Source organism: Botrytis deweyae, assembly GCF_014898535.1.
Source record: "Botrytis deweyae strain B1 chromosome Unknown BDEW_034, whole genome shotgun sequence".
In the NCBI taxonomy this organism is placed as follows: Eukaryota; Fungi; Ascomycota; class Leotiomycetes; order Helotiales; family Sclerotiniaceae; genus Botrytis; species Botrytis deweyae.
In genome coordinates this window covers 317,580-329,736 of record NW_024066241.1, presented here as the reverse complement: position 1 = coordinate 329,736, position 12,157 = coordinate 317,580, and the positions used below count along the sequence as shown (strand labels likewise).

The following is a 12,157-nucleotide window of genomic DNA, read 5'->3' as shown; positions in this document are numbered from 1 at the left end:
TTCCAGGTCCGTTTCGCAGCGTGATTAGTAGAGCGACAAAGAATGCAAATAAAGGGAGTGAGAATAGTATTATCTTTTTAAAGTGCGCCACTTTGAATGTCTTTTTCTATTTCTTTTTAATGAGATGATAGATGCTTTTTATGTATAAATTAATTTGGAGGTGGAGTACGTTAAAGGGTCTTGGAATCAGCAGCTGATAGAAAGTGGCTGTGATTTTGTCGAAGAATATATTTGGTTGGTGACAGATGTCCAGTACCGTGAGTAGCCCTGGAGGTATCCATATCCAATCCCCGCAGGGCTGAGTGAAGCTATGACGAAAAGAATACAAGGGTTATGAGGGGCAACTTTGTACACGTTGATGCGCATGTTTAGGATTTCTGGGCAATAGTTCTGTGTTTTACTTTACTCCAATGGTTCGGAACAACCGTGAATGTGATGTGCTTGTGAGTGCATGGGTTCTATTGAAATAATTTGTCTCGTTTCAGTCATTGATTGATTCTATGTATTTGTAGTTTCTGACCCTACCATTTAGTCTTGCTGCGAGTGATAATTAGGTCTACAAAGCTATATTCGTCCGAAATACCCGTAAGTAAATACCACCCCCCAATGCTCCTACTCCGCTCACATAAGAACTCAAAAGCTTAGCATGTATAGAAACATATGTCTCGCAGCCTCGTATAAGTCCACATTTCCTCTCCACTGTATCTTGGCCTTCGTGGCGCCACAGATGAGCATCGTGGCTGAAGCTGCTGTATCCATTTCTCGTTTCCTGTCGTGCCCAGGTGATCTCAAGTATTTACCTCATCGCTCCTTTGTTATATTCTTAGGCGGCTGATAAACCACCATCGATCTCCCTTTGATATCCTCGCTAGAGCAAACCTCTGGATTCGGCAACAATTTCCTATAAGTTTCTTCCTTTGGATCTTGCCTCTGTCTCAAGAAACTATGTATTCGTTCCTCTCTACTCCCAAAAGTATATCTCGTCTCTTTTCTTCTCTGCCTCAAATCCTTACTCATCTTATCATGCAGAGTATCTCTCTGTTCCAAGAATTTCGCCGAATAATTATCCAACCTCGTCAATTGTCCCAATCCACCTACCGCTATAAAAATGGCAATTAATAAGACAAATGCACCATTTGATACGAATTGAGGTTTCTGTTCTCCTTTGACATCACGGCTGTACCATTTCTCCCAATCTTCCCATGTAGCGTTTTGACTTGGTCCACCGGGACCTGCCCATCCACGATTTTCACCATGTTTATCGCGAGGATCGAGGACTTCGGGCCGTCCATTCCAACCTGCTCCATATGTATCGTATGCACTTCGTTTAATGGGGTCTGAAAGTATATCGTTGGCTGCAATAATCAATCTGTATCGCGACAGTTTTGTATCGTAGTCCAATCCATCATTCGTATCGATGCCATGTTTATCTGGATGATAGAGTTTAACCAATTCGTAAAAGCGTCGTTTAGAATAGGAAGCTCCTTTCTTTTGGTTGAAGATTTGGTAGGGTGTTGGAACCGCATATGCGGATGTCATTTCAGGCCATTGTAATCCTCCATGTTGATTTGCACTTCGTCCATCGGAGACGATGGCATATTTTCGTCGTTGTGAATGACATTGTGGTTGATGGTTTGGGGATGCGAAGAGGGAATGAGATAGTGACGTCGTTGATGTGCGGGGAAATGCATAATAGCATTGCAAATTACTGCATGATGAAATCAAAATTCCCGACTTCTTGAGCATACTGTAATTGATGCAAAGAGCCAGTATGAGTACTGGCACAATTTGACCATTTCGATTGGGAAGATGGAGGGACGTTGATATTGTATGAAGTTTTGTTCGGTTCTAGTATCGATATCGACGCTTCCTCGGAAGCTTGTCTAGATCATTAATCTAAAGTATGGTGACCCTTTCAGACATTTTGCGACGACTCTACAAACCATAATATTTGATAAATTTCTCACAATGCAAAAGTAGACTTGACATTAAAATCAATACTAATATTGAGCATCATGTTTTTTTCTTCTTTCTTAAAAGGGGGGAAAATGTAGGCTGGATTTTACGCCTATACCAGAATGTTAGAAGCTATTTTCTTACTCGTTACTGCCGTTACTGTGACTTAGTCTCATATATTCCATACGACGAAATTCCATATGCCTTGTGAAGGAGGAGCATTTTGTATTCATAACATATTAGTGGGGTTTCCGGAACTCGGTGATCTTTTGATACATGAATTACAGTTGTTAACTCAAATGTATTTTAAATCGCCCTCAAGAATATCTTTCTCTGATGCAATATACCAATATTATATGACATGTATGACTGTAGACCCCTTTGGATTTGTCGTAAAAGGTAAGATTCCATGTCCTCATATCCCGTAGATTGACGGTAGCTTCAAGTTTTCATCTCTATGTTGGCGTAACTCGATGATGATGGACTCTGTGGGCATTTTCTAGTCACTTCATATTTATCATTAGCCAGAATTTTGCAAGCAAGGTGGGAGAGACAGAAACTTGGTGTGTAGGATTCATGTGGATTCATGTGGTAGATGATCCAAGATACGCATCATGCGCGGGGAAGAGGGCGAACGTATGCATGCCTCTAGCTCATAGACTATGAAATGGGTAAAAACGATACGAGGGGCTTCATAATAGACAGGCACCATCTGAGAAGGGGAATGGTGCACTTTCCAATGAAGAAAGCAAGGGAGCACGAGTCTTCATGTGTAAGAGGAAGGAAATAAGAGCATTACTGGAGTAGGGACGATATCTAGGTTGAGTGTCTATATTTGATTGAGCGTGGGAAAATATGTTGCGATTGTCTTTCGTCAATCTTTTACCTATTGCTTTCGAAACTTTTGATTCTCCGATACCTTGACCGGACGCTTTGGAGTCCTTGGGAGAGGTTCGACTGACAGTTCTTGGCTGGAAGGTCTCAAACTATCTAGACCCCTCAAACTATCTAACCCTTTCAAACATTCTGAAGCTTTCGACTACTTATCTCTTGGCTCAAGATTTCTACCTTTTGGGCTTCCCCATGTCATACCGGTATTCTAACTCTTTTTGTTACTGACTATGAATTTCTTTCCTTGTCTTCTTTATCTTCAGTGTATTTCCTCACTCCAATTCAATTCAACTGCTCAGGATCCATCCCGTTCCGTTTCAACTTATTGATACGCCGCAAACCCTATTTCACCACCAAACCAGTTGCACAAATCGCCAAACCCCCGCCAAGAGGTTGTACAATGACAATCCGGGGTACAGTGACCTCCCAGCCGGTATATATATGAAACACCATAGGGGCGCTGCATGACTTGTAACACGGAAGGAAGATACAAAGACAAATACAAGATGACAATCGGAACTTCCCAAAATGTTGTATACATAGATTTTAATAGTACTTACTAGTCCTGTATGTGTTGTGTAAGTTTTCGGGTCGGGAGAAAGGGGTGAGCTGTTCTGGAAGTGGGGTCGGTATGTATAAGCGGGTGGGTAGGTTGTGTGATGAAGGAAGATGTTGGTATTTGTGGGATGAGTGTAGCTTGGGTTTGTTGGGAAAGAGATGAGCCACGATATTTGCTGTAGAATCATCGTAGGACAGGCCGCGGTCCGAGTACTTATAGAGTGAATGGAAAACCGGCAAGGTCCCATTAGGTCACAGCTGGTCAATTCATTTCAGCTTGACCTAGAATTTGCTAATCGTGGAGTCTAGATACTTCGATAGAGATCTTTGAGCACAACATTACTGTAACCCCTATGACTGAAGCCTAGAAGTGAGTAGTAGCCGCCTTCGTGCTTCTGGCTATGATGACGCGACATAAGGAAGATCGAAATTTTGATTACAGAAATCTTAAATATCAGTGTGTCATCGCTTACCTATCTGCCAGACACATACATTCTAGTTATATGCTGGAAGCTCGAATAGGAGAAGCTTTAATATTCAAACTCTGTATCGGTAATCCCCGTGTCTCGCAGTTAATGTGGACTGTATTCAACGGAAGTGGTCCGCGTCTTAAGGTTACATATATGCTGATAACTTGATGTAAAAGGAGGAGATGTGAAGGTAGATGCAGATGCAGATGCGGATGCAGATGTAAACGCAGATGCAAGTAAAACTGGAGTCGACAAAACAGGGATTTATGAGAAGTGGACTCAGTGGAGGCACAACGATACCACCACACGAACACCGAATCTCCCATAATGCCATTTTTCACTTTATCGCGCGTCTTGCGAGATTAGAAGCGGCTATTAGAAATTGTGGATATATGGAACCATACTGCCGTGAACATGCGAGATATACACTCCATATATGTATGTATGCCCTTGCATGCCCACAGAGTAGCAATCACAATGTTGAACCGAACCGCGAGGTTGAACCTCGGAACGAGATAGAAGTGGCCTGTCAATATCGAAAACGTTACCCTTTAAGCTTGTCGTCTTGTCAATGAAAAGTTAAACAACACCAAAACGTTCAATCGTCCGAGACATTTTAGACAAATCGTATATTAGTTGGCTCGCTGGTCAGTGACATCCATGATTTGGTTAGAGATGATCTACAAAAGAGAAGTCAACGAAGGCTTTTCGAGGAAAGGAAGACGATGATATCATTAATGCTGATCTATAGTCGTAATACTGGCACCATTCGGTCATCCAGGATGAAGGAGAAGATAGGGAAGTATGGAAGACTACACACCTGCTGTTTGAAGTGGACTCAAGAGGCCGGCACAACTTGCTGAATGATGCGAGTCCATAAAGCTACTAAAGCACAGCAAAAGAATTATTCGAGATCGGAGGTACCGTACGTACATTGACCGGTGATAACCCTTTTGAGAGTCAAGATAGCACATATCGTAGGGCAGAACGAGAAACATCCTCGATCATATAACTCATCTGTGATCACCAACGAGGTACTTCTTGCATCCTGGGTGGTTTTCTGAACACATGATCAACAAAATGATGCGCACGGCCTATCTTTAATCTCAGTCAAGCAAGTAAAACTACCCAAATACCCCTGAAATATCCACAAACGGAATCGAATGGGGATGGCGTTGATATCTCTCCCTCCGTAAATGCTTTAGAATGGTTTGACATATCGAGAAGAGTTTAGTGTACGGGTTTGGTGAACCATTTGAGGTCGAGTGGTTCGGCCGACTGATAAAATAGGTGATGTTGCTCCTTTGGAGAGCATGAACGCATTGGGAGAGCAATTCCTGATGCACAAATGCCAGGTACTCGAAAAGCTCCAAATGGTGGGAAGCAAGCTTGATGTGGAAGTAAGTGGAGTGGAAGGCGTTCCAAAGAATAAGAACACATTGATGATGTTACAGAAGTCTGCCACGCCCTGCCACGGGTGAGAACTCCAAGAGTTGGAACCGAGGGAAACAGAAGAATATCTGTCTATTTTGCCCCCTTGGGTTAGAATTTAGAAGCGGGTACTGCGGAGAACAACTGCGGTGCCACATTGGAAGATCGCCATTTGATCGGTTCATACTAGAGTTCCTATCGCTTCGCGGCCAGGGATTTTTAGTCAGGTACAAAGATTCACGAAGAAGCACGAGTTCCACAAAATGCTTTTGGGGTTAGCACCGATGAGGATTCAGGAACAGAACTTACAGCTGTAGTTAGATGTTAATTGAGGAGAAACTTGATATTGAATATCATCATGGGATGGATCAATTGTTGGAATCAGATTCGTATGCAGTAAGAAAGAAGTGAGGGAAGTAGTTTGGAATTCTCACCGCTTAACTAGTTTTCCTCTAATTGCTTAGACTAAGTTTATAGTAAGAACCATAGAAATAAAGTAAATAAATTTCCGATCCTATCTACTTATCCTATCGAGGTCATTGATCCTTCCCCATGATTTATTGCGACAGAGTATCGATTCCAAATCTCATGCCACAAGGAGAAGACCACTTCGGTAAAGACTTTGTGTAAACACAGTATCACTCATCACAACCCGGTACGACCAATTCCAACACCAATACAACCCAACCCAACATGCCTGGGTACAATATCCCCAGCACCAAAGAGACCCGACATAACAGATATGCTACAACCCATTCTTCCCAAATACTATTTTGGGGTATCTGAGTCTCAGGAAACGTGGGTTGGCAGTAGGGAATCAAAGCCAAACTTGGCCATTTTTAGCTCCTACAATTATGCTCCACTGCTGCGCCATCGAAGAATGACCTAAATGGGTGATAAGGCGATGAAATTCCACGTGCGTGTGTCGTATCGTCCTGGATGCTAATCTTGAAAGAATCCTCAGGTTGGACCGATGGATCAAGGTTGGATTCATTTCCTTGAGGTTATAGAGTAAGATGGTCGGAGAATACAAGACCGGTATTGAATGGATGTAGCCATTGCAATTCATGCGGGTGAGAGACATTGTATGGGAGGAGGAAAAGGAGGATCGTGGGAGGAATGATCAAGTGTCGATATCACATTATTGATGAGTTGGAGATGATAGAGCGATTGATATGCTTTTGGAGATAAGGTAATTGATTGCTCGTGATTAAATTGATCGATGGGATTGGTCGATATTATATTGAGGATATATTACAAGATTGGGGTGAAAGTAGCGGTCGTTACAATCAATTAGCCTGATCATTCCAAGTAAGATATGTGTAGATGTAGATGAAGCATCATGATGATACTTATTACTGGCTACAACTGGTAGGTAGGTAGGTACTTTTGGACATTCTCCTCTCTTCTTGATAGATGTACTAGGTAGATACTAGCTCGCTAGATACCTAGATAGGTATCTAAATCACGGAATCACGGAGATTCTCAATTCACACTTTATGATCTGAGATCAATCGATTTTCTAGTAGATACTCTATCGTCTCTACGTGGACCCAGGTATTATTCTTAGCCTCTTCATTAGTCGTCTTGGGTAAATTCAACAGCGTACCTGAATTGATTGATGTGCCTCCACCGAAAATGGACCCCTGACAAGTTTTAGATGTTTCACATCTACGAATCCCTCTTACTCTCATAATCTCATTACCTCCTACCTAGATACTCATAGGTGCAAGGTGCAAGGTGCAAGGTGCAAGGTGCAAGTTCCAATGTCCAAGGTCCACGGTCTTCCAAGGTCTTCAAAGAGTCTCTCTCTCATTCTTTCCCTCTTCTCTAGCCGGTGAAGATGACATTCTGATTCATCAATATCCATATCCATATCCATATCCATATCAATATCAATCGAAGAAGGAATAATTCTTGGGGAAAAAGGGTTACTTGAGTATACAGAACAGAGTACATTCACTCACTCACTCACTCACGCACTCACACACTCATCCTCCCACACACCGGTACGACGGTTCGTTTGCCCAGCATCATACATTACCTACCGACCGACCCAGGACTTTCTATTTGCTCTGCAGAAAAACCCCCTCATCCCCTCCCTCGTCTGTTCTCAACTCTATCTCATCCATTCCCCATCCCGCCAAAGCAAACGAACAAACGTCCGTCCCACTTCATCATCTCACCTACATACCCGTGGACATCCATCCATACATCCATCCATTCATCCATCCATTCATCCATCCATAACATACTAGGTAACTTTAACTTTACATCTTAAAACATCCCAATTGATCAATCATTCATCATTCATCATTCATCATTCATTTTTGCATCGTTCATCAAAGTAATACTCAACTCACCCGCGTCACCCACTTCACACCCACTTCACCCACCACCTCATTCACCTACCTCACTTATTACTTTATTATTCTCCGACGACACTTTCGCACATTTGGCAACATTACCTCTCCTTCGTATACCTAGATACCTAGATATCCAAAGCTTGAATCAATTCCCCGATATTGTTTCAATCAATATACTATCCCGAATATAAACCTCGCCCCTTCATTTACTTATTGTACGCGACGCAACGAAACGCACCGAAACGCAACGCACCACAACCCATCCATCGTATCGCAATCAATTACTACACATTTTTTGACAGACGTTCCCAGACATCATTTCATCCTCTTGCATGCGGAACTTTTTCTTTTTTTTGCGACAACGCAACCCATCAACATATTATTCAGTCATCGGCGCCGCATGCGAATATTCCAACACGATCTCTCCATTTGAATCATTCATGTTATATCTCAATTGAAGGATTGTTTTTTCCATTCTATTTTAAAGAGAGAAAAAAAAAAGATTTTCATCAAGTAATTTGGGGTGAAGACCCGAGCGGCTCGCTGGTCGATCTACAAGCCCTCCTTCGCAATTCCCAAAAATTCAACAAAGCCTGTGTGCTCCCTCCAAACCATACCATCGCATCCAATTCACTCTCATTTTCGACTTTTATTCAACCTTACGATAATATATTTCCTTCTTTTCAACAGAACTTTGCTCAACTATTCCAACTATTGTCTGATCTTTCGAATCTTTTTAGAAGTACATACATACAGCATACAACAACATACATACTTACATATCACCACCTGCTCCAGGCATCTTACAATAATTTCGAATCGTCCTCCACCAATCTTTCAATCCATCTATCTACCCTTTTCGACCAACCAAAGAAAAGAGATCGACAACTCTCTTTGTTCTTTTTTGCGCAACACACCACGGTGTATCAAAGACCCCATTGAAAGTGTTACAAAAGATATTGGCACTTCAATTTAATTTACAGAAAAATCCGACTTGTTCGGTCAACAAACGATATGAGTGTAATGCTTCAAACCCCTTCTCGGGCATCGACAGCCTCATCTTCTTCCTTCCAACCAGTTTCTCGACAAAATACAATGTCTTCACACGATGGGGCTCGCTCTGCCCGTCAATCAAAGAGATATTCTATGACTACTCTATATCTCTCCATGTCTGCGAACGAGAAGGATTTGGAAATTGAGGATGATCTTGCTAAAGGTAAGAATTCTGGTGCAATTGGCATTGGCTTGAATGTTGTACTGATGCATTGATGTAGCACAAAAGGTTCTACGAGAGCTCAAGTCGAAGATTTCATCACAATCGAAGAAGAATTTCGTGTTGGAGAAAGATGTTAGGTATTTGGACTCGAGAATTGCATTATTGATTCAGAATCGCATGGCTTTGGAAGAGGTAGGAACCTAAACTTCTCAGGACAAGGTTCTCAACTAATATCTCTCTCAGCAAAATGAGGTAGCTAGTCACTTGGAAGATGCGACCGACTTACAAGAAGGATTCTTCCCAAATGACGAGAAGACACAAAAATATGGCAACCTTTTGTTTTTGCTTCAATCGGAGCCCAGACACATTGCACATTTGTGCCGTCTTGTCACTATGGCAGAGATCGATTCTTTACTGCAGACAGTCATGTTCACAATTTACGGGAATCAATACGAGAGCCGTGAAGAGCACCTGCTCTTGACTATGTTTCAGGTCAGCGACACCCCAGGTGAATTGAGCTGCTTCCAATGCTGACACTTGTTTCGTAGTCTGTCTTAACATACCAATTTGATAACACGCCAGAATATTCCTCCCTCCTCCGTGCGAACACACCAGTATCTCGCATGATGACAACATATACCAGAAGAGGTCCCGGGCAGAGTTATTTGAAGACTGTACTGGCAGACAGAATCAATGGACTTATTGAGCTGAAGGATCTCGACTTGGAAATCAATCCCCTTAAGGTCTATGAAACAATGATTGCACAGATTGAGCTGGAGACAGGAGGACTTCCGGCTTCCCTACCCAGAGGAGTAACAGCAGAGCAAGCGGCAGATAATACACAGGTCCAGGCTATTATCGAACCAAGATTAACAATGCTTATGGAGATTGCAAATGGATTCCTGACAACAATTATCGATGGGCTAGAGGAAACACCATATGGTATTCGATGGATCTGCAAACAAATTCGAAGCCTCACAAAGAGAAAGTACCCTGATGCCAACGATCAAGTGATTTGTACACTTATCGGAGGGTTCTTCTTCTTGCGATTCATCAACCCTGCTATTGTCACCCCTAAATCATATATGCTCATTGATGGAACTCCAGCCGATCGACCTAGACGAACTTTGACCTTGATTGCTAAGATGCTTCAAAACCTTGCCAACAAACCCTCATATGCAAAGGAACCATATATGGCCAAACTTCAACCATTCATTCAACATAACAAAGAACGAGTCAACAAGTTTATGCTTGATCTTTGTGAAGTTCAGGATTTTTATGAAAGTTTGGAAATGGACAACTATGTAGCATTATCTAAGAAGGATTTGGAGCTATCAATTACCCTCAATGAAGTTTATGCTACGCATGCCTTACTCGATAAACACACGGCCGAACTCAACAAGGATGAGAACTCACATTTGGCAGTAATCTTGGCCGATTTAGGACCAGCCCCTGCACAATTACCCAGGAAAGACAACAGGGCTATCAACTTGCCACTGTTTAGCAAATGGGAAACCGCGATTGATGATTTGACGGCTGCACTCGACATTACCCAAGAGGAAGTATTCTTTATGGAAGCAAAGTCAACATTCGTTCAAATTATGAGATCAATTCCGAGCAACAGCGCTGTGGCGCGTAGACCGCTTCGTCTTGAAAGAGTTGCTGATGCGGCAGGTCAATACCGAAATGATGCTGTCATGGTACGAAAAGGTATTCGGGCTATGGAATTATTGAGCCAGTTGCAGGAATTGGGGGTCATTGATAAGTCAGATCAATTCAGCCTTTTGCGGGATGAAGTTGAACAAGAACTCCAACATCTTGGATCACTCAAAGACGGAGTTATTCTCGAAACTCAAAAACTCGATCAAGTTTTCAAGACCATTCGAGATCACAACACTTATCTAGTCGGTCAACTCGAAACTTACAAAAGTTATCTGCACAATGTTCGAAGTCAAAGTGAAGGTACCAAGCGAAAACAACAAAAGCATCAAGTCTTGGGTCCGTATAAGTTCACTCATGGCGAATTGGAGAAACAAGGCGTCATTCAGAAGAGCAACGTACCCGACAACAGAAGAGCCAATATCTACTTCAACTTTACCAGTCCTTTGCCCGGAACCTTTGTTATCTCGTTACATTACAAAGGTATGGAACATCGGGTTATCCTTCTAGCTCTATGAATACATGCTAACTTTACTAGGACGAAATCGTGGCCTACTGGAGCTTGATCTGAAACTTGATGACTTACTCGAGATGCAAAAGGATAATCAAGAAGATCTTGACCTGGAGTATGTTCAGTTCAATGTACCAAAGGTTCTTGCTCTCTTGAATAAACGTTTCGCTAGAAAGAAAGGATGGTAAAGCGCAACCACCCCGCATCCTCATAATCCAGGATACATTTCCTTCTATGGAAATACCTGCTTTTTGGCTGCTAGGTCGGTCGCAGGCTGTATGATTATTCTTAAGTCGTTCAAGTCATCGATAGTGTTGGATGGTGAATCATCGGAGTTGTGTTTTTTGATCTCGATATACCTGGTGGCATGGTTTTGATGGCGTATATGACAATTTTCCGATATTGTGCAGGCGGAAGCTTTATACCTTTTCTCTTTGTTTAATTTCTCCCGATATATCTTGTTTTAATGGGTGGTAGGGGGATGTTTCTTGCGCTCTTCGTCTTTGTTTCTTTGGTTCATTTACGGGTGCCTTCTTCGGTGCGACGAGCAAATCATTTGGAGCGAGACGCCGAAGATGTTTGGTCTGGCTGGTCCGGAGAAGTGACATGATAGGATTTTGCATTATTCAAAGGGGATATGATTCAAGGGAGATCCTCTATCTTGATAATGATATTTATTGAAGACATGAGGTTGGGAATGGGAATGGAAAGGGAGATCGGGAATTTACTGGATGAATGTCTATTATGTCTCCCGTCTTTCCTCTTGCCTGCTAGGAATTTGGGATGTGCGGCTGCACGGATGGATGGGATCTCTTTTGGGAACGGAATGCAAGCAAATGCGAATGCGAATGCACACAATAAGATATGGATATATGATTGTGTAATAGGCGCGTCAGGTCTCGTATACGAGGATAGCGCATACTAGTAGGACGAGACAAATATCAAATGTAATATCATGAATGAATAATAATATTTCTCGAAGATTTGTTATCCAGAATGCTACGGTGAATGGGGTGTGCTGGCTTGGCTGTAAGTTGCAGCCAATGAGAATGAAATTTTGCGTTTTGCTTGTCCCCAAACAGCCGAATCTCAAGCACTT

General features: G+C 42.3%; 2 protein-coding genes across 2 annotated transcripts; one reads left to right on the top strand and one right to left on the bottom strand.

Moving 5' to 3' along the window:
* Nucleotides 1–801: 801 nt before the first annotated feature.
* Nucleotides 802–1,746, bottom strand: EAE98_010229 (uncharacterized protein; the record flags this gene model as incomplete). The annotated part of the gene is made up of 1 exon (XM_038957850.1): nt 802–1,746. One exon carries the CDS (start codon nt 1,744–1,746, stop codon nt 802–804), a length of 945 nt encoding a protein of 314 aa, XP_038805862.1.
* Nucleotides 1,747–6,915: 5,169 nt separating this feature from the next.
* EAE98_010228 (uncharacterized protein) lies at nt 6,916–12,037 on the top strand. Its single transcript, XM_038957849.1, has 5 exons — nt 6,916–8,888; nt 8,947–9,080; nt 9,132–9,380; nt 9,437–11,030; nt 11,086–12,037. The coding sequence occupies exons 1-5, from the start codon at nt 8,687–8,689 to the stop codon at nt 11,244–11,246; spliced, it is 2,340 nt and encodes a 779-aa protein (XP_038805861.1). The 5' UTR covers nt 6,916–8,686; the 3' UTR covers nt 11,247–12,037.
* Nucleotides 12,038–12,157: the final 120 nt, after the last annotated feature.

What these genes read in the sequence shown, in the direction of transcription:
- EAE98_010228 (XM_038957849.1), top strand. Translation starts at nt 8,687, where the DNA reads ATGAGTGTAATGCTTCAAACCCCTTCTCGGGCATCGACAGCCTCATCT. An exon ending in TGAGGATGATCTTGCTAAAG is followed by an intron (nt 8,889 to 8,946) that starts GTAAGAATTCTG and finishes GCATTGATGTAG; the next exon opens with CACAAAAGGTTCTACGAGAG. An exon ending in TATCTCGTTACATTACAAAG is followed by an intron (nt 11,031 to 11,085) that starts GTATGGAACATC and finishes TAACTTTACTAG; the next exon opens with GACGAAATCGTGGCCTACTG.